Source organism: Pleurodeles waltl, chromosome 8 (genome assembly GCF_031143425.1).
Source record: "Pleurodeles waltl isolate 20211129_DDA chromosome 8, aPleWal1.hap1.20221129, whole genome shotgun sequence".
NCBI classification, from domain to species: domain Eukaryota; kingdom Metazoa; phylum Chordata; class Amphibia; order Caudata; family Salamandridae; genus Pleurodeles; species Pleurodeles waltl.
In genome coordinates this window covers 550,297,280-550,317,257 of record NC_090447.1, presented here as the reverse complement: position 1 = coordinate 550,317,257, position 19,978 = coordinate 550,297,280, and the positions used below count along the sequence as shown (strand labels likewise).

Below are 19,978 nucleotides of genomic sequence, written 5' to 3'. Positions count from 1 at the left end.
AATCATTCATCCCAAAAACACCCCTGTGATACAAATAAACGGATTGTTGATAATGCACTCTGTGTAGTCTGATGAAGACAGGGTTTGGTAACAAACCCGTGGCCATCTTCTATGATCTGTACCTCATATTTTACAGCACCACTAAAAGAGATATTGAATACAAAAAAGGGGGGAGATGCTTCAGGATATATTATCCACCTGGCTTGCACACAAACACCATATACACATTATTATTACATTGCTAAAATACTAATCCTGACAGTGTGCGATTATCCCCAATAGACCCTTACAGGCCTGGTCGCGACACAACATTCCTGGATAAAAACTGTAAACTTGCTCTAGGTCTACAAACACTTGTTAGAAATGACATCAATCTGTTGGAGTACAGACTCAATTTCAAACTAGCAACAAAGTTACTTGTAAAAAAGCCTGCCAGGCATTTCAACCGATTAGTGGCTGGTGCCTCTTGTGCAGCCAGCCACGCACTGCACTTAGCATTGTCCGATGACAGAGAACCCACAAACTGAAAGTCTGGATTCACCTTTGATCACCTACATTCTGCCCAACCTTCAGTGCCACCCTCAAACCCACAATCAATTTCCTATCGAAAACCTACTCCAATTACACATTTGAAATAAAGAGAAAATGTAATTAATTTTACCAAACAATTACATAAAAGATAGCCTCTGTTGCACTGAAATAATTCGCACATCTGAAAAGAAGAATCAAGAAGGAGAAGTGGCAATGGCTCAAGCACTCCAAGGAAGGTAATCCAAAAGGACTGCAGGTGCACTTTCATCCTTTGTTAGAGAAATGTAGGAAATGGCGGATTCAAGTACAATTACCAGTGACATTAAAAAGTTTTAGTAATAGGTCTCTCTTCCTATTGTATTAAACAGCTCAAGAACTACGTTCTCCAGGTGAGTAGAGCCATTTTCATGTTTAGTATAGACTCGCCTTAAATCTGGACTGAGACAGGGGTGTAACACAAGCCCCTTCAGCCCCCGCAGAGAAGTGTGGGACTCAAGCACTCCCAGCTCTTCACAGGAGTCTTTCAGCCCAAGGCCAATTAATATTTTTAAAATATGGGAGACCCAGGAGCCCCTTAGCACATTCTGCAGGAGGGTTTCATCCTTTTGTATTATGTCACTGAGCTGACATTGACTAAAATCACACAGAGCAGTGCATTCTGAAAATAGAGAGAGTTGCATCATGTGGACAGAACCAAGGGCGCATGACTGCATTTAGAGAGTCAAGCTCCAATGATGTCATTAGCGAAGCTTAAACAAAGCATGCATTCTTAGCAGGACACTAGAAACCAGTATCAGAGTGATATTTGGTAATTATGATGGTTTTGATTTGTTGATTTGGCTTATTCAACTACTTAACGTCCTATAACTTGTACTTTAGTGACACATTTTCTGAAGCATTTTCATTGACACAGCCTGAGAAATTTGGTAAGATTGTTTCAAAGACTACAGTATTTTGGACATAAAGTCCCCTAAACCTCATTCGAAAGCCTCATAATTACAAGTGACAACGTATTTTCTACCTATTGATGTTTATTTATGCAACCTAAATACATACATTTAAGGACCTTAGGAAGATTGGCTGATTTAATGTTTCCTTTGGTGTTTCCACCTTTTTCTTCACTTGTGTGTTCCTCAAACAACATTATTTATTGTTTTAGGGGTACTTCTTTATTTTGCTTTCACCTATCAAGTATTAGCTCTTCAGCACACCAAGCTTTTGATTACAAATGCCCTTTGTCAGGTGTGACCAATGGGATAAAGTACATCTTGAGGTACCTTATAAGGATACTGCAAGTCACTGAGGAGTTCTGTGAAACATGTAATTGTAATTGTATTCATATTGTGCTTACTCTACCTGAGGAGGTATTAAAGAGTTTTTTGGTGAGTAACACGCTACTATATAGAGAAGGGAGAAACTCAAAGGTAACAGATCTGAGGTTCAAAACCATTTCTCTTTTCCATGTTTAAACTACAGCTGCAGTTATGTTCTGTGGCCTGCTTTTTACCTTTTCTGCTGGTTACTGCATACAGCATTATTATGTCACATTTCAATTGTAGTAAGATACTACATTTGTGCAGCTATATCATTTTGTTATTATAGGTGACTAAAGGCATCAAAAATCCATTGTAATGAAGAAATTAGAGATGGGCTTTTGTATAGGGATTTCAGGCTTGCATGTACTATACACCCAATAAAATCTGACACTGATGTGTGTGAATTTATCTGGTGTGATAATTATCACCTAGTCTGACTTTTTGAGGTGCTTAACATGCGGATTCTGATGATTACTGCACCAACATCCACAAGTCCTGGTAAATATTGAGCCTTTTTCCCTAGTTATAATTTTTGACATCCCGAAATTTAACAAAGGGTGCAAACTTTATCGCAACTTATAATTACTGGTTGTGATAAACATTCCACCACTTATAGTTGCGATCCCTGTGCAAACAGCAGTGGCGGCCCGTCCTTTAGGGTGGAGGGGCCACGCCCCCCACCTTTTGCCCCCCCATGAAGAGTGTCTGTCAGGCTGAACAAATGTCAACCTGACGGACACTCTTCATGTTCAGGTCAGGCAGCCAGGAGCAGACATGCGCGATTTGCGCAGACTCCTGGCTGCCTGAGCTGAACTTTGCTGGGCTGAGGAGATCACAGCTCCTATGGGCGTGACGTCCTCAGCCCAGCAAAGGTGCCTCGAGGCCCTCCCATGGGTGACGAGGAAAGCGTTACCAATTGACACTCTCCCTGGGTGCTTCAGTTTAAGCCCTGAAGTGCCCAGGGTGAGTGTCAATCAGTGACACTTCGTCACAGAGTGGGGTGGGGTCAGCAGTCTCACTGACCCCATCCCACTCTGTGACGAGGCTGGGACTGCTGCCTTCCCTCATTGGCTGACCTAAGTTCAGCCAATGAGGGAAGGCAGCAGTCCCAATCCTCCTGGGACCTGGAGGCCGAAGGTAAGTGTGTGTGTGTATGTGTGTGATGTTTCAAATTGAATGTTTAGTGCGTGCATGCATGTTTGAATGGTATGAGTATTGTTAATGGATGTGCGTGCCTGTGTGAAAGAATGAGTGTGTGTGATGTTTTAAAATGAATGTTTGGTGCGTGCGTTCATGTTTGAATGGTATGAGTGTTGTTAATGGATGTGCGTGCATGCGTGTCTGTGTGTGGAAGAATGAATGAGAGTGTGTGTGTGTGTGTGCCACGCCCACCCCCTCCCTCCTAAAGCTGCCGGCCGCCACTGGCAAACAGGTGTTTCTGCAGAGATAACAAAATAATGGGCCACATGCAATCAGGCCCTGAGAATATATTCTGTATGATGTGAATTTTATTTTTGGATATTAACTAAGCACAGGTGAATACTTTTTACCCTAATCAATTTAAATAGTTTGCATATTTATTCCATTCACTTTTTGTCCATCCACCTTCTCAATTCTTCCAGAATGACCAGCTGTCAAACAGGGCGGTCTAGGAGCCTTTTTATCATACAGCCTTCAGTCGTTTCAAAGAACAGCTTTCAATGTTGGCATACAGGGCCGAATTCAGCGCTGGTATTGCCAGGTGTGGCATTCTTTTTTGTCGCCCCTATGACCTCCTATTCCACAAATTACCTCGCTACCACTCTCCAACAGTGGCCCTCATCTTTCCATATCCCTTTCTGAATTACATTTCATTTTTTATAGTGCTACTTATAGTTCCCTTACACTCAGTTTTGAGATCCGTATGGTACGCATTCTTTGCAGCAGGCAAATTAATTCTCTGTGCTACAATGTTGAGTCAAAACTGCCACTAGACATAGTTCCGATCTCTCACCAGCAGGAATATTATTCACCAGAGTTACCTTTCCATTTTTTATGTTGGCTGAAGACTGCTGGACGCACAAAGAAGTTCACATGCCTTTAAACCCACAAGCTATTTTTAACACACCGCCCCCCACCAAAGTCAGCGCCAGGTGCATCTGCACCAGTTGCACCGCCCTGTTGACGAATTTAACATTGAATAATTTATCAACGGGGGAATAAAGGAAGGCTGGCTGTCTGTGCCCGGATTTAAACGCGTGACCTGCAGATCGCAGGGACAAACTAACCACAATGAGATATCCTGGCTTTTATTCAATTGCAAAGCACTTCCAAACCTAAACCATCAGTTATGAGGCGTGGTCAAAAGAAACCAGCTACATGTTTTAAAAAATCTAAATCTTCATGCCAGGAAACGCAGCACTGTCAAAGGTAACGAGTCTTGTATTGAGAAACAGACTTTTGTCTTTGCCAATGCTTGTTTTGGTAAGGTTTTTATAAAACTTTATTGTTGTGTGGAGCTATCAGTGCCTTGCTAATTAAAAAAATGTATCTGCTAAAAGTAAGAATGTTGTTCAGGTCTTAAAAAAGCATGCTAAGAGTAGTAGTTCCTACCACTTCAGGGAGCTTCACTGTGTGGGGATGGGCCTGCTCCTTCTGAAAAGCAGAATGCTGTCACTTATAGTAACATTATCTAATGGCTGACGTGGGCTAACCAACTGAGCCATGCAGTTATTCTGTAGTGGGCAAAGGGAGATTGTCAAATACACAAAAACAGACCAAAGGATGAAGAGGGATGATAGAAAGCCCCTATAAATAAGCATATTTACTGTATAATTTTAGTAAACCTGAAAGGAGTTTGTGTTTTTTCAGAACTAAAAACGTGATCATGCTAGTTTCTTCTACTGTGAAAGTGGAATGGTAGCGAGCTAAGTGTACCAATCACACACCAGGGGGCAGCAGAATACTTTCACAGCTGCTTTTCAGCTCACTGCATCTTTCAAATACCGAGGCGCTGGCAGTACTAGTCACATCCTAACAAATGGCATTTTAATCCATCCAAAAGACTTGATGGTTCTGTCTGTATCCTCATTATTGGCTATTAGGCAGGCTTATCCTGTGGGCTTCGGCGCTGATCTGATTGACAGGCAGATTCCTGCTGAATATCTGAAGAATATAAAACAAATCTATCACTGGCTGCGTCGAACAAAGCAGCTTGCATAAGAGGGAGGGATGTCGTGAAGCAGTTTTCATACTGCGCCACGAACTCTAGTTTTCATGTGGTGTTTTTCTACTACAAGTAAACTCTTGTCTCCACGGAAAAAGAGCGCTGAACATCAGAGCTTAACAAAAACAGCAAGAAGGGATGTGAGTTTTGATGGGAATTGAATAACTAAGAGGTAAAAACGTGCCCACAAGATTTTTATCGTGTGCTGCTTGTACAGAAATAAGCTTTTCTGTGTTTAACACTATTAATTTGGGCAGGTAGTCTCTGTTTCTAGAATCTAACAAAACCTCTGTTACTATGGTCTTTAAAGCAATATATTAAATTCGCAGGTGGATCCCAATAAGTAGGCACCCAACGCATTACCCAGACAAGACTCGAACATCACGAACACTAATAACATAAATAAGAGGGAAATCAAACAAACATTCATCTTCAACATGAGCTAGCAACCGTTTTCTTACATAGTATGGAAAAATATGGACTTTTTGAAAAAATCATAAAAACAATTAACTTTACTCTGTCAATAGGGCCTATGGCATCCTGAAGCAGTCACAGAATAGCATGGCAATACTGATAGGTCCTGGAACTAGGGGTACTGCAGCACCCGCAAAATAACCATGCTGGAGTTCGAACAGTGAACGAGCAATACATGTACCTATACATTTTGTTTTTTTATCAAATTGCATTTGTTGTGCATTCAAAGATAGAAGTCAAAAGCAAGGGTGTCTTCTGACAAATTGCTGCATGTTATATTGACAAGGAGGCTGGCGCCTGCTTTTCCTCCTCTGACTGCAAAGCGAGAGGATTTAGTAAATTGAGCTATGTGGCTATCTTTCTGGGAAACAGGGGAGTGACAGGAAAGGCTGTAGGATCTCAATTTCTTTCTAACAAACAACACAATGGAAATACCTGTAAAGAAGTGTGCAAATATTTGAAAATATACCAGCAGCAGTGACAAAGGCATCGTTGGTAATTCTATTAACTGATGTATTTTTAATAGGATCAAAACCAATCAATACACTTTACATAGTGATATGCAAACAATAAATATTTGGTGAAAACTAATTTCCAGACATCGTTTGTGCTCTATATAGTTTTATCAGTAAAACTGCATGTTTGCTCAATGGAAAACTGGTTCTAAATGTCAATGTGCTAAGTCACCATGCTATAGTAATGTTTGTGACAAAGTGCTCCAAAACACACCACTGGCTACCTACAACACCCTCACCACTCTCCGGCTGAATGGGTGTGGCTCATTTGCTACACTTGTTCTTTGTGTGACACTTGGAATTTTCACAATTCATATGTCTTCAGTGACATAACTCCAATGGCAACATTCCCACTCTGAAAACTCTTCCAGCACCCCTGGCATTATTGGTCATGAAATAAAAAAATATGTCCCTTGAGTAACTGGTGATATTCTTACTAGTGTAATTACTCGTAATTACCTAATATTACTCGTAATTATGCATACTTATATAAGAAGTGTAATGGAGCATTTAACTCTATTTTCTTAGTGCAAAATGCACCCTTGTGTCCAAAATGTGCTACGAAAAGAGCTTTAAATGCTATGCTATGGGTCATGAATGGCATTAACCAGCTGCCAGTCACTCTCTCATAGCTCATTGTTCCTGTCCTCATGCGAGAGGATTTTTCCCCCAAGTTACTCTTAATTATTCAAGCTGGCATAGTTGTGTAATTTTAGTAATTTTGCATCAAATGAGCTAGGCATAATTAATGAAGTTACTCCATTTCCTCTGGTGTAATTAAAATTCACCCAGATCTAGTATGTATGCATGGCAACTTTAAGTACAACCCAGGGTTTAATTGTGATGGTGCGGGTGGTTGCAGGTGGTGGTAGTGATTGTAACCTATTTTTCATTATAGGATTCTGACCCAGAGGAGAAGAGAGAACGATAGAAACATGATAAAGAAGGAGCATGAGGAAGCTAAGAAACTATGAAAAGGAAAAACGCACAGAGAAAACAAACCTCTAAGATTAGGTAGTGTTGGTATTAGTAATCTTAGCATTCATCAGTGTAGGAGGCAGCCTTAAAAGGAACATTTTCAAGTTCTTGCATTTATTCTTTTACAGATTAAGACTGCTTCTATCAACAGATACTTAGTTCCACAAGATCAGCATTCCCAGAACAATATTATCAAGTGGTTCAAACAACATCTTTTACTTTTTTCATTACAAAAGTGAAATAGCAAAATCAATTACTTTTCAATGAGTCCTTCAGAGAACAAATAATTACAGACCAGCATAAATCCAACTAGTACAAGTTAAAAATACATTTTGTTCACTAATACCAGACTTAATTTATTATCAAAAATTAGAATCCGTCCAATGATCCAGAGATCCCAACATTCTTTGGAATTTGCTCTGGGTGTATCGTCCTTGTCCATACAAACAGGACTCTATTGCTGGTACAAACAGTACCCTATTGCTGGTAGCACTCTACATACTAAGACCAGGAGTGCTAGACAGCGGAGGATTTGGACTAACAGGTTTAGCAGCAATGCATAGCAGCCTCACAATCATTGTTGCAACAAAACCTAGTTTGGCCTAGGCTAGAGGGAGAGACATATGAACACATAGCAAAACCTGAAGAGTCAACTAAATTTGGATACAAGCGATATTGCTTAAATGCTTTCCCACAAAAATCAATCAATATCACTTAAATAATTTCCAACAAAAATCAATCAATGCAGAACATGAGGAATCATACGAATCTGTTCTGTCTCCTCACACTGACAGCTAGAGTGTCAGAAGCCACTAAGGCATCCCCATTTATATAGCCTAATTGATTCGTAACACAACTGAGAAAGAGTCACATAATGGGCCTAAATTAGAGTTTAGTGGACGGGTCACTCCGTCACAAACGTGACAGATATCCCATCCGCTGTATTACAATTTTCACAGGCTACAATGGGATCGTAAAATGGCAGACAGGATATCCGTCACATTTGTGAGGGAGTAACCCCCACTGCCAAATTCTAAATCAGGCCAAATGTTGTGCATTGAGGTTCTGGAACATCAAACAATATTGACTATACCTTAAGATTGTTAGATCATAAGTAAGTGTTATTTTAACCCTATCTGTCAGATGAGAGTGCTACGTTAGAAATTCACATGACATTGCTCATAAACATGGCAAACATTGTTCAAAGCCTTATATCGTGCTATCACTAGCAACAGACCCCAGTAAGGCAACCTCTCCCACATTCATATTCCATCACCCAGTCATCCTAAAATAATAGCTACAACAAAGCTAGAATTGACACATCTTGGGAGAGCTGTCTAGCTGATTGATCCCAACACCCTTTTTTACAAATACAGTCCAGGTAAAGTTAGGATAGAACTTGGCAATGCCATATGAGGGTATATACACAGAATTTTCTAATTTTAAAATGTTTCTACCAAGCTAGGCAGATGCTAAATGCAGCATCTACTATCTTAAAGCAACTTTCTTGTAAAGCACAGAGGACCCATTGATAATCATTGAGCCAGAGATCATCCTCAAATAAAACTGGCATATGCCTCAAAAGAGCTAGCATAATTTGAAATCTGTTAAAGACCAATTGAAGTTTAAAGTAATTTGAAGCTCTACCTGATCACTGGTAACACCACAGATAGCTGCCTGCTAAGCACTGATTCTAGTTCTGTTAAAAATGGAAATGGCTTGAGCAAAGGAATTACATTAAAGATATACAAACTTTTTGGCAAAGCCAACATCTTTACAATATTGCATCTCCTATTTGTATGTTGGCAAGTTTCCCATCTTAACTGGACATTCTTCAGTAAAGGCTTATAATTTTGCTTCACAAAGCTGTTCACATTGGCTGTTATATTCATCTCTAAACAGATAGGTAGCTGCTGGTACCTCGTGATAATCATTCATCTAGCAGAGGATATTAAAGATAATCTGGTTTTAACCTTCATTACCTGGTATCCCGAAAGTATTCCACATTGAGAAGCCTCAATCTCAATGGCAGTTATAGCAGATCAACCACAGGTATTCTGATTGTCTGCTTATCCACTATTTTGAAGAAAATACTTACTCGGATTTACTCATTTAATAATAGTAGATATTATCAGCTGCTGTAGATATGGCTCTGAATAAAGAGTAAATAGTATGGGAAGGCTTGGTCATCCATGCCCTGTAGCTGAACAGGGCCATGAGACCTGCCCTATCATTAGCATGTTAGCCACAGGTTTGTAACCTACAAAACAAGATCATTTTCCTATCGTGCCCATTACAATACTGATGGACTGCCAGAAGACACTGTCAAATGTTTTCTCAGCATCGAGCAGAATAATTCCTAGTGCGTCACCCTAGTAACATCAAATAATGTAATCACTCTGAAGATAGGACTAGAAGTGCTCTAGCACATGATAAAACCATGCTGCCAGTTGGGGAAAATATCAGAAATTACCCTACCCAAGTGAAAGGCGAACATTTGAATAAACCTTTGCATATCCATAAATTAAAGAGATAGGCCAATAGTAATCAGTCTCTGTTGGGAACTTCCATATTGGTGCAGTACTGTAATCCAGGAAAAATACCTGTTTGCTGAATCGTTATTATAAATCCATATAAGAAGGATGCAATAGTGTGGCCTAGTGCCTTATAAAATTCGAATAGTGTGTCCTCTTTGCAATAGCTTTCCCATGTGAAAGAGCTGAGGGCTGCATCTGCTACGATTATACGGATGAGTGTGTCAAGATATTAATCATAAAATACATTATTTTATTTAAGGCATCAGTGACCTTTTCACTCTGTTTATCTTTAAAATACAAAGTATACCCTTGAAAGGCCACTTTCTTTGTTTTAACTGCCAGAGTCTTGCCATAATCATAGACCATGTTCTGATTAGCCAAGTTTGAATGTGGGGGCTTTTTGGTAGCCAAGAGATCTAATGGAAGCTCTAGAAGCCACCAAATGTTGGTGAATGTCAGTTTCTTCAAGGCCTCTTAAACTGAATACTTGACAATTTCTATATACTTGTTTGATTAGGCGCTGTATAGGGGTGTGTGAAATTTTCTTTTGCATGATTATAAGAATTTTCAACAAAATGATGTGAAAGTAAGCTTAACTTTGTGATCTTCAAATCTGTCATTTAGCACTATATTTTAGCATGAAATGCACCCTTGCATCAATTTTTCATGGTAGGATTCATTTTGCACTACAAAAAGCGCAAAAACACACCTTGATAAATAGCCACTTGCGTTGTATTGCTGTAGTGCATTCAGGGTATATGTTTTTACCAGAAATGGCATACTTTGCAGGAGAGCTGTAATGCAAATGATGTGTATTTATATAAATTGGTGTAATGGCATAGCTTGAGGAATTTCCTGCAATAAGCATAATGTGAAATTCCTGAAATGACACATTATGATGGTATAATCTAAATTTCATCCATGCCTAGTGCTGCCCTTAGTTATGTTTCAAGGATGATTCATTTGCATTTGAACTGCTCAGAGTGGCCCTTCTTACATCTGCCTTAAGTGAATCATAAACTATATGGGTTAGTGCTGTACCCTGATTGACTAACATAACTTCAGTCATCCCTACATATGATGGATTAACTAACAGGGAACAATTGAATGTCTATTTATTAGACAGATGTCAATATTTGTGGTCTCATTGCTCATAACACTTTAGGATAATGAAATAATCTTGGTCTGTGTGAGCAAGTGTTTAGAAAAGAAAACCCTTCTATACAAGAATGCCTTCTAAGAGAATATTAATAAAAAATATATGCTAATTCTATACCTTTCAGGTAGGGCCGGCAATCCACCAGACCACAAATGTCAGCTAGCCTTAAGGTAGATGCTGTCAATTATCTCACCCGAATTTAAGAAGGGGGTATGGACTATAATATTCCTTCCTTGAAAAGAACTATTAAAATCTATGCAAAAAAATTAGTTACCCATTCCATCTGGTTATCACATTACCAAGGGATTAACAATTAAAAGGCATCAAAGTTGGGGCAACAAACTGCGCAGTAGTAACTTTGATGGATCATTAATCCCTTTTAATGAGAACTTCAAAGTGGCATTATTTTTTAGTACCAAACCCTGTCTGCTATTGTTAGGAGATAAGGTGTTGCATAAAAAAACGTGGATGGTTGCATACGAATTCCCTTGTATCACCCATGGAATCCCCCTTGAAAGAGAGTAATAAAAAACAGCACTTTGCACTGCTTCACATTACTTTCAGGCAATTTTTCAGGACAAAACTTGAAGTAATTAAAAAACATTTTGTGCTGATTTGTGTCACTTTTTAGATGCAATCCCAGCACAACATGTTTTGAAAGCTGGGGCATGATTTTGAAGTTCATGTTTTCTGCAGCAAGAATACATAAATCAGTTTTTGGTGTAAAACCCGGTTTAGATCAAGCCTTCAAAATCAAATTCATAGTTCAGATGTAATCCAGCATGAAACATAAACTGAAACATTGCATTTTGATAACTTATACTGGTGTATTCTTGTTTGAATTATTGAATAAAGCCTGCCTGAAGATAACCTTCAGTGGTTACAGTTTCCCTTAACATTTTAGGACTGATGTTAGAATAGGATATTAGACATTGCTGGCTGATTTCATCATTACCTGAGATTAATTTTACCTTGCAGATGATGTCTTTTTGAAATACTAATAGTGCTCAGTGTGGAAGTAAAAGCAGGGTCAAACATTTGGGTATTTGCTTGGGTGTGGAACCAATGAAGCAAAGCTACCATTAATGAAATGTTTCCCTGCTTGCTGCCAGGTATTGTATTTAGACACATTAGTTTCCAGTTTCACTGTGATCCTCTCAGACTGAAATCAACTCTAAAGCTATACTTGTGTTTGTCTCTTGTAGACCTTCAATGCTACAGAGGTCTTGGACCAGATAGAGAGTGTGCTTGTTCAAGCGAAACTTCTCTGTTGTAGTTGGAGAATGAAGACAATCCCGAAAAAGAGAAAGCAGTGACCTATCTGATGACCCCATTAGACCAGTTACACCTGGGTTTTTCTCCTGTATGGTTCTTTTGAGTGTCCCTCTGTTTGGTGAGTGCAAAAGTGTCAGTAAGACAATTACAGCGGTTAGAAGTGCGCCTAGTGCTGACCTCATCTTCTTCAGAGCACTCCTCCAACTGACTTCTGCAAATCCTTCCTGCAGTCAAGGCACATGCATCTGAGGAACCAGTTAAGAAAATGTGGAGACTTTTGGAGTCAAGTAACTAGAGTGTTGGAGCTTTTTATAAAATTGGAACTTAGAATAAATGCAACTTATGGCGATTTAGGACATAGTGACAAGTTCATTAAAAAACATACAGCCTTGACAGGTACATTTTCATGATTCTTCCCGCCATGACGTCTTTGCAACAGAAATAGAAATTAAAAGGGAGATCTCAACAAAGTGATCTGACTTGATAGAGCCCTGCTAGGGTGCAGATTCAAGCCATGTACTGCTGAAGATTTATGATATCCAAATATGTGTTTAACGTTGAAAGTAAAACCTTTGATAGGAATGAATAACTAGGTTTTACACAGCCATGCCATCACAAATCAGTGCTTAGGAGTGCCTATTTCCCAGAAGACCTTGACCTATAGACTCAAAATAAAATCACTTTCCCATTGTTTTGAATGTAATGATTTTTGCTTTTTCTATAATGTTTGATCCCTACAGACAATTGTGTTGCTTTTTTTGTGTCATTATGCCATATAAGTTCTCTCATCTGATCAAAATTGGAGTTCATATTCTAAGTTTTTGATGATCTGTCTTGTTTGTTTCACTCAGATAAGCCTTGGTGCTTAAGCCCTGGTACTATAGACAAGGATTCCTCATAGAAACCATTTTAATCTTATTGGAATAAGGCTATTTTCGATTGTAAGAGCTCAGCCACAGCTTACTTAAACATGCTGGAATCTCTCCTTCCTAGATTTACAATCCATTTCCTGCACTGATACATCACCTATACCTTCAATTCACAAAGTATTAGAACACCATCCACCTCTCAGATTGGCGGGAAAGAATACAGTAATGGGTGCTACTATATCAGCTGAAGCGAAACCCCACTTATCAGAGATTCTGTTTCCCTCCTAATCCCATCACAACCATGCATTCCCTTACATTTTTCAGTGACTGACGATTGACTGGATGTCATTTCTTTGAGACCACAGGTAAGCAAAAAATTTTTACTAAAACATGTTTACCGGAGGATCTCATTGTTCTGGCAGTGACAGAGCTCGCTCATAGTTCACATGAAGATTATAACCTCTCTGTAGTATGCCATGCATACTTTTCTATACAGCTCTACACCTTTGCTTATAGTTATATCAAAAAGTAGCATGCAAGTCCTAATGACACCTAGGCTCAATTCACTTTCCCATTTTAAATCTTGACTAGGCTATGCTTTGTATATGTTACCCATGTTTTGCCCAGGCACCCATAATCATCTCATTGTCAAGTACATGTAAGAATCATCCTTTCTTTTCCTCAAATATGATTGTAGCACAATTGTCCACATTGTTCTGTAAACTCACACTCATAGCTTACAACAGTGACAAGAATTGTTTAATTCCCTACGCTCCATGAAAAACCTAAATAGAGATGGTACTCCAAGATAACTCTTTTACTTTGGTTTTATGTGCTGCATAAATTTTCATAAGTGGACTGCATATATCAATAGCATGGGACTTCTCATTTTGTATACTATGTTATGCTGAACAGAAAAATATTATTCTGATAAATTTACAGAGTGCTCTCAGTGAACATCTGTAAATCAATGCTGCATTTTTCCATTGAGTGCCTGTAATCTGCTGTCTGAGTTTCTGAATTACAAAGTCCAAAGGAAAAAAACTGGAATTTTGATCCAGTAAGACTAGTTGTACCTTACGATCAAATGCATGACTTTTTAAGGATGCACAAAGGTTGGTGGGAGTTACTCAGGAAATCATCAACAATCATAGATTTCCTGGTGTGCTCCACGTGGGCTTTCCAAGCAGAATGTTTCTTATGTATAAATGTGATGTGCACCTTTTCCACATAGAGGAATTCCTTCCATTACAACTATATCAAATAGAGTGATGTTCCATTTGAAGTTCCATCTTGGAAATCTAGGAATGCACCCAGTCCTGCCTTTGACAGCAACAATTGTGCTTACATTTCCAGGACAGGAAATGTAAGCAATCAGTATGTGACTATGTACTATCCTATGAGTTTATGAGATAATAACATTTACAGTCTCCATTGGAATTACATTTTTTAAACTTTATTCAGAGTTTTTGGCTGCTGAATTTTGCTAGTGATGCCTCATTTTTTAGTGGACACTCAAGTTCCTAAACTTGTTAGGCGGGATGTTCCCAATTCCCGGAGTTATAGTATCCCGGTATCTGTAAATCGAGGGGTGGGTAAAATCCAGTCTGTTTTCTGGTCCACTAAGAATAAGGCCTTAGTTTGCTTTTGAAACATTGGCCCATGTGCAAGACATTAAGCTATATCTGTCTCTTATAAGAACCACAAAATAAAAACACAACCATGCCCTCCATTGTCTATTTATAAAGTATGGAAACCGAAAGCTAGTCAAAATCTGCTTTGTTGACCAGTGCAAAGGGTTGTGAATAAAAATAAAAACATGTACAATCAAATATTTCCCTGAAAAAGTCCCACAAATGTACAATCGCAAAATACAAAGGTAAGTGTTTAAAAATTCATGCTTCCTTCACACAATAGTAAACCCAGGCCCAAAATATAAAAATTATAATGGAAATGAAAATTAAGAGTCTTCACAAATAAAAGCACAATTACTCAAAGTGCATAATGCCACATGATCGCACTGCTGATCGAAGAAAAGAGCTAACACAGTGACAAGTCTCTTCATCCAAGAGTTGCTGAAGATAATGGCAGGCCTTGGTACAATGCCTAAAATTTCTACATTTTTAAAAAGAAACCAAATTCCTTTTAGTATAAATCTTATAAAAATTAGGGATGGGCAAAGAATTCCCTGATGAATTCCTAAATACTCTGTGAAGCGATGCAGAGCAGAGTTTTTTTCTCTTGCGTGGCCGGCCACAGTTGAGTTGGTGAGTACAAATGAGAGAAATTGCTAAGTTGGCAAGCACTAGCAAGATTTCTGAATTCAGGCAATCACAGCAGGTCGCTACCACTCACATTCAGAAAGCAGTCCCTGGAGTTGAGGAAGCTGCCGCTCGAGTAAAAAATCTACTTGAGCGGCAGAAAAAGGTTAGCCCACTCTGGCCCGCCACGTGATGTACTTTTACAGTACAGCAGAAACTCCTAGCACTGAAAATGAGTGCAAACAGTGTCACTTATCCAAACTCTGCTGCTCGTGGAACTCCGCGCAGTGAGTTGGAGTTATTTTGGCACATTGCTTAGTTCCGCATAGTAGAACTCCGTGAACTCTGCCTAGGCCTAGTAAAAATCACAAAAAATAAAAAGTGCTACATCGATTGGCTAGAAACCTCATCATGTGGGCAAACTCTGCTTTCTCATTTTTGCTGATACCCAAGTGGGAAACAGAGCAAATATTTACTCATATCGGCTTTAAAATGGAACAATAAGGAACGGACCCAATATTCTCTAGTATTCATAGATAACTAGTCAGGAATATTTCAGTGATTAAATGAATATAGCTCACAACAGATGGTTTAGAACATTCAACATTTTCCCTCCCAACTTGGAACTGTGGTAGTAGTGAAGCATGTATCACCATACAATCTGTAACAGTACAGGATTTCCTATCAGTGAAAATTTGAGGCAAGCCAATCTCATTAAATGATTTTTTAAAGTACGCCAGACACAGAATCAAAGATCCCTTGTCACATGTCAGGCAGTCAGGTAATATGTTCCTAGTTAATGTTGCCTCCTCTTTCTCCAAATAGAAAGCCACAACAAAGGGGAATTAATACAGAAGTAATTGCTTAGGTTATTAACACCCAGTTCCTTAAGATAAACATAATGGGAACCGGAGTGGGGAACAACCATTGTTTTCCTAAGGAAGCGATTTTCTTCCTTCTGTAAAATTCCATATTCTTTTAGGCCCCATATTTCTGCCTCATATGTTGCTATTGGAACACATTGCTCAGCATAAGTCTGCAACAGCTGTACTAGTGCCCTCCCTGCCATTGGACAAAGAAGCCTGAGAAGAGAACCAACATCTCTGGCCAATTTTGCCCTACATGTTGCTATGTGTGATTGCTGCAAACTTGATGATCTAAAAGACACACCCAAGATATGGAAAGGTACCAATGCTTGTTAGATGGTGGCTGCCTACTCAAATATCCATTGGTTTAGTGCACTTAGAGCCAGAGGTTATAGTGAAAGATTTAGCATAATTTGTTGTTGAGTCAAGGTTGGCCATAAAATGTACAAATGAGTGCACTAACTTACACAGCGCTTTCAGAGCATGAGCGTTGTCCGCATACAGCAGAGCAGGTAGCAGAGCACTGTTTATTTTGGGCACATCAGGGGAACTTAAAATTAGCTCAGGGGCAAGTTTGTTAATATCAGAAACAAATCGCAATAGGAGAAGAAGCACCCTTGCCGGACTCCCCGACTAATACTAATTTCATTCGATACCACACCATTCTGGCCGAACCTAACCTTGGACTTCGTGTTAATGTGCAACAATATTAACAAGTGCACTAATTGTAGGTCCCACCCCATCCATCTGAAAGATCATTTCCCACAGCTTTGCCTGATTAACACTATTGAAAGCCATTGACAGGTCCAGAAAGGCTTCCAACTCTTTACCGCTTGTATCTGTTCCTACATGCCTATCCAGTCCATCCCCCATGCAAACATTGGGCAGTTTGGCATAGAAATCTCCAGCAAGGCATATGTGTGTTTGTTGGAGTTTGAGTGCCCTTCTCTACACAATTTCCAAAATTCAATCAAACAAACCTGAAAAGCAGTGATTAAGTACACATGATAAAATTGTTATTATAAAAATGCACCAGCTATATAGGCAAAGACCCGTTAAAAAGGACCACCTGGCAGTCGCTTAAGTGAGTTTTTTCGTAGCCTGCATGGCAGCCAAGTAACAAATTAACTCATATGATTAAACCGCCAGACGCACAACTGAATGGGATGGAATAGCTAGTACACTAAAACACAGGTAGCCTTCTGATGCTATGGGGTTGATCTCCCAGGTTTCCTGAAAAACCAATATATCATAGGATTTAATAAACATATGCCAATCTAGGAAAACCATCTTTGTGTGTATGCCTGCTACATTTGTCAAAGGATGCCTCACAGGTGGTCGAAGATCTGCTATCATTTCAATACTTTCAGATGTAATCATAGGGGGAAGACTGTTGCAGTGCGCTATGAAAAGCACTTTTGACCCCTGTCCCATTCAATTTAACAATGCACTTGGGCAGACTGAGTGCTGCAAGTCAATTGATCTCATTACTGTCCAACAACACTGCATATCTATTATTACAGAGTAGACTTTGAGGTATTTGAGACTGAAGTGTATGTGGTAGAAAAGGGCCTACTTCCCTTTGGGGTCGGGGGGTTATAAAAGTACCCCAAGAGTAGAGTGACAAAGTTAGATCCCTTTGGTCTCATCACATTTTTTGTACCTAACATTTTTTCCACAGTGCTAAGATGCTTAAACTTTATAATGATAAAGTCTCCTATTTCTTTTTTCAGCAGGCCAACCCTGCTTACTTGGTGTATCATTAAAACTTGATTTGAGCTAATGGTACTAGTAGTAGTAGTAGTAGTACAAATATTTATTCAGCTTTCAAAAACCATAACAGCACAATAATAAAAAACGTATAACAATATATACATGTTTCAAGGGTAAAATATAAATAAAGGCTAAAAAGTGGAGAAGTCACAGACTATATAAGATTTAAAACGTATACAATCAAAACCTAATAAGTATCAACAATAATTTAAAAGAAGCTCGGATAGAGATGGGAGTTTTACAACATATTACATTTGTTGCAATTCCCTAAACAGCTTCTCTAAATGCATCCGCATCAGCAGTGGGCTGGAGTATGACTTCCGTGCACCGAAATGTACTTGCACACTTGCATCTAACTCACCATGCATTTAACAAATATCTAGATAAATCAAAAAGGAGCCAAACAGTAGTATCACTTCTGAGGATTCTTATTGTAGATTTCAACTGTCTTGATGCCAGTGCTTGGCAAATTGGTAGTAGCCAGGATCTCCTATTCTCATATAGCAAGGTCAAAAAAGTAAAAAATGTTCTTCATTCCATCTACAGCGGAAGCTGTCGAGTGACAAGATACCATATCTAAATTGCAAATACAGGGACTTGGCTTGGGGAGTTTCAGTCGAGCTCATAAAATCCTCATAATGCAAATTATCTTCAAAATCCAAGAACCTACTTGTAAAGTCTCCCATGCTACCCTGATTCAGCCATTAGTCACATATACATCCTTTCCTTAAGGGCTGCCAAAGAGTTTTTATTGATGCTATGGTGGTTGGCCCACCAGTTGCACACATCAAGAGTAGTTAACCATGTTTTAATGTGTTTCAATCAGGGAATACTATCTTTATGATTAAGCACCATTATTTTTAGACAATGACTCTCTCAAAGGAAGTGGGGATGTATTATGCCAAACTTGCATCCAGTACGCCAGGGGTCTGAATGCTGCTATAGGAGCTATGTTTTACAGGCCAAGATCCAGGTGCATCAGGGTTAAGGGTGCATTTCAGGGTAAGACCCAGGACCAAACTCATTGTACGTTTAAATGTAAGCCTAACTATAACGTCCCTGTAACCTTTATTTTTTTAAGTGAAAAAAATAAAAAATATATATATGTATATATATATATGTATATATCTATATATATCTTCTTAATTAAATATAAAGGCATTCATCCAAGGTGTACATGTATTTATTACAATATCCACGACTTTATATATGGATTTTCACCCATCACTTTTCATCCAGTTGTCTGTTTTTTTGTGATTCGCCTAATTGTTCCAATGACTACAGTGTACAGCATGGGAAAATGGGTCAGCCCACTTCTGACGTGGTCCTCACACAAAGTAGCTATATTCAATGCATGTACTACTATGGCAATGTGTGCTTTCAGAAACACAAAAAGTATTTTGCATTTAGCCAGTGTTTTTATTTTATATTGGCGATGGATCAGCAGCTCCCTGAACAATACAATTCTACAAAAGAATGACAAAACAAGCACTGAGAAAGTCAAAAGCCAGCCTTATTTGGCTTTGTCAATTAGTGTTTGATTGAATATCACAAATTTGAAGGATACTAACCTAGAACAAAGAAGAAAGAATCAAATAAGTAATTCTATCGTCTAAAAAAAGCAAACTCATTGTTTAAATATTATGTTCACATAGACTGTTATCTTAAAAGGTAACAGAAATTAACATATTTCCATCACACTGACAGTCAACTTAGTTTCATGCTGCTTTCTAATCTTCTCCCTTGACCCTGTCAAACGTCAAGCCATTTAACCCATGTTGCTTTTAACCCTTACCAGCCCCTATGTATTATAAAAAAAAAATTCTTATTAATTCGGATTTAAGAAGGTGTAGGAATTCATGACATTCTGCTCATTTAACCTAGCCAGTGCATATCATTTCGCCCTGCTGAGCATGCCCCAGGCCCCTAAAAGAATACATTGATCTTTGGCAACTGCTGAACAGGAAGATGCGGCTGTGACATTTTAATACAGTGAGAGAAGTAATTAATTTTCATACCTGCAGCGAAAAGCATGACTGCAACCGGTCTGTAGAACCGCCTTCGAGATCCAAGACAGATGGAAATCAATCCCACTAGGAAAGAAATGAGGATGATAGCAGCACCTCCCAAAAGTAGCGCAAGCGTAGCAATCTGCCAGTCTGTGAAGGGGAGATAAAAATAACACTCATAATCTGGGAGAAATTAAAAGCTGACCGATT

General features: G+C 38.9%; 1 protein-coding gene across 2 annotated transcripts in view; it reads right to left on the bottom strand.

The window, feature by feature from the left end:
* The window catches only part of TMEM47 (transmembrane protein 47), a 294,768-nt gene that overhangs the window by 90,319 nt on the left and 184,471 nt on the right, over nt 1-19,978 (bottom strand). For both annotated transcript variants that reach the window (XM_069204611.1, XM_069204612.1), the window contains exon 2: nt 19,778-19,918. In XM_069204611.1, coding sequence (XP_069060712.1) covers nt 19,778-19,918 — 141 coding nt within the window. The remainder of the gene's footprint in view (nt 1-19,777; nt 19,919-19,978) is intronic.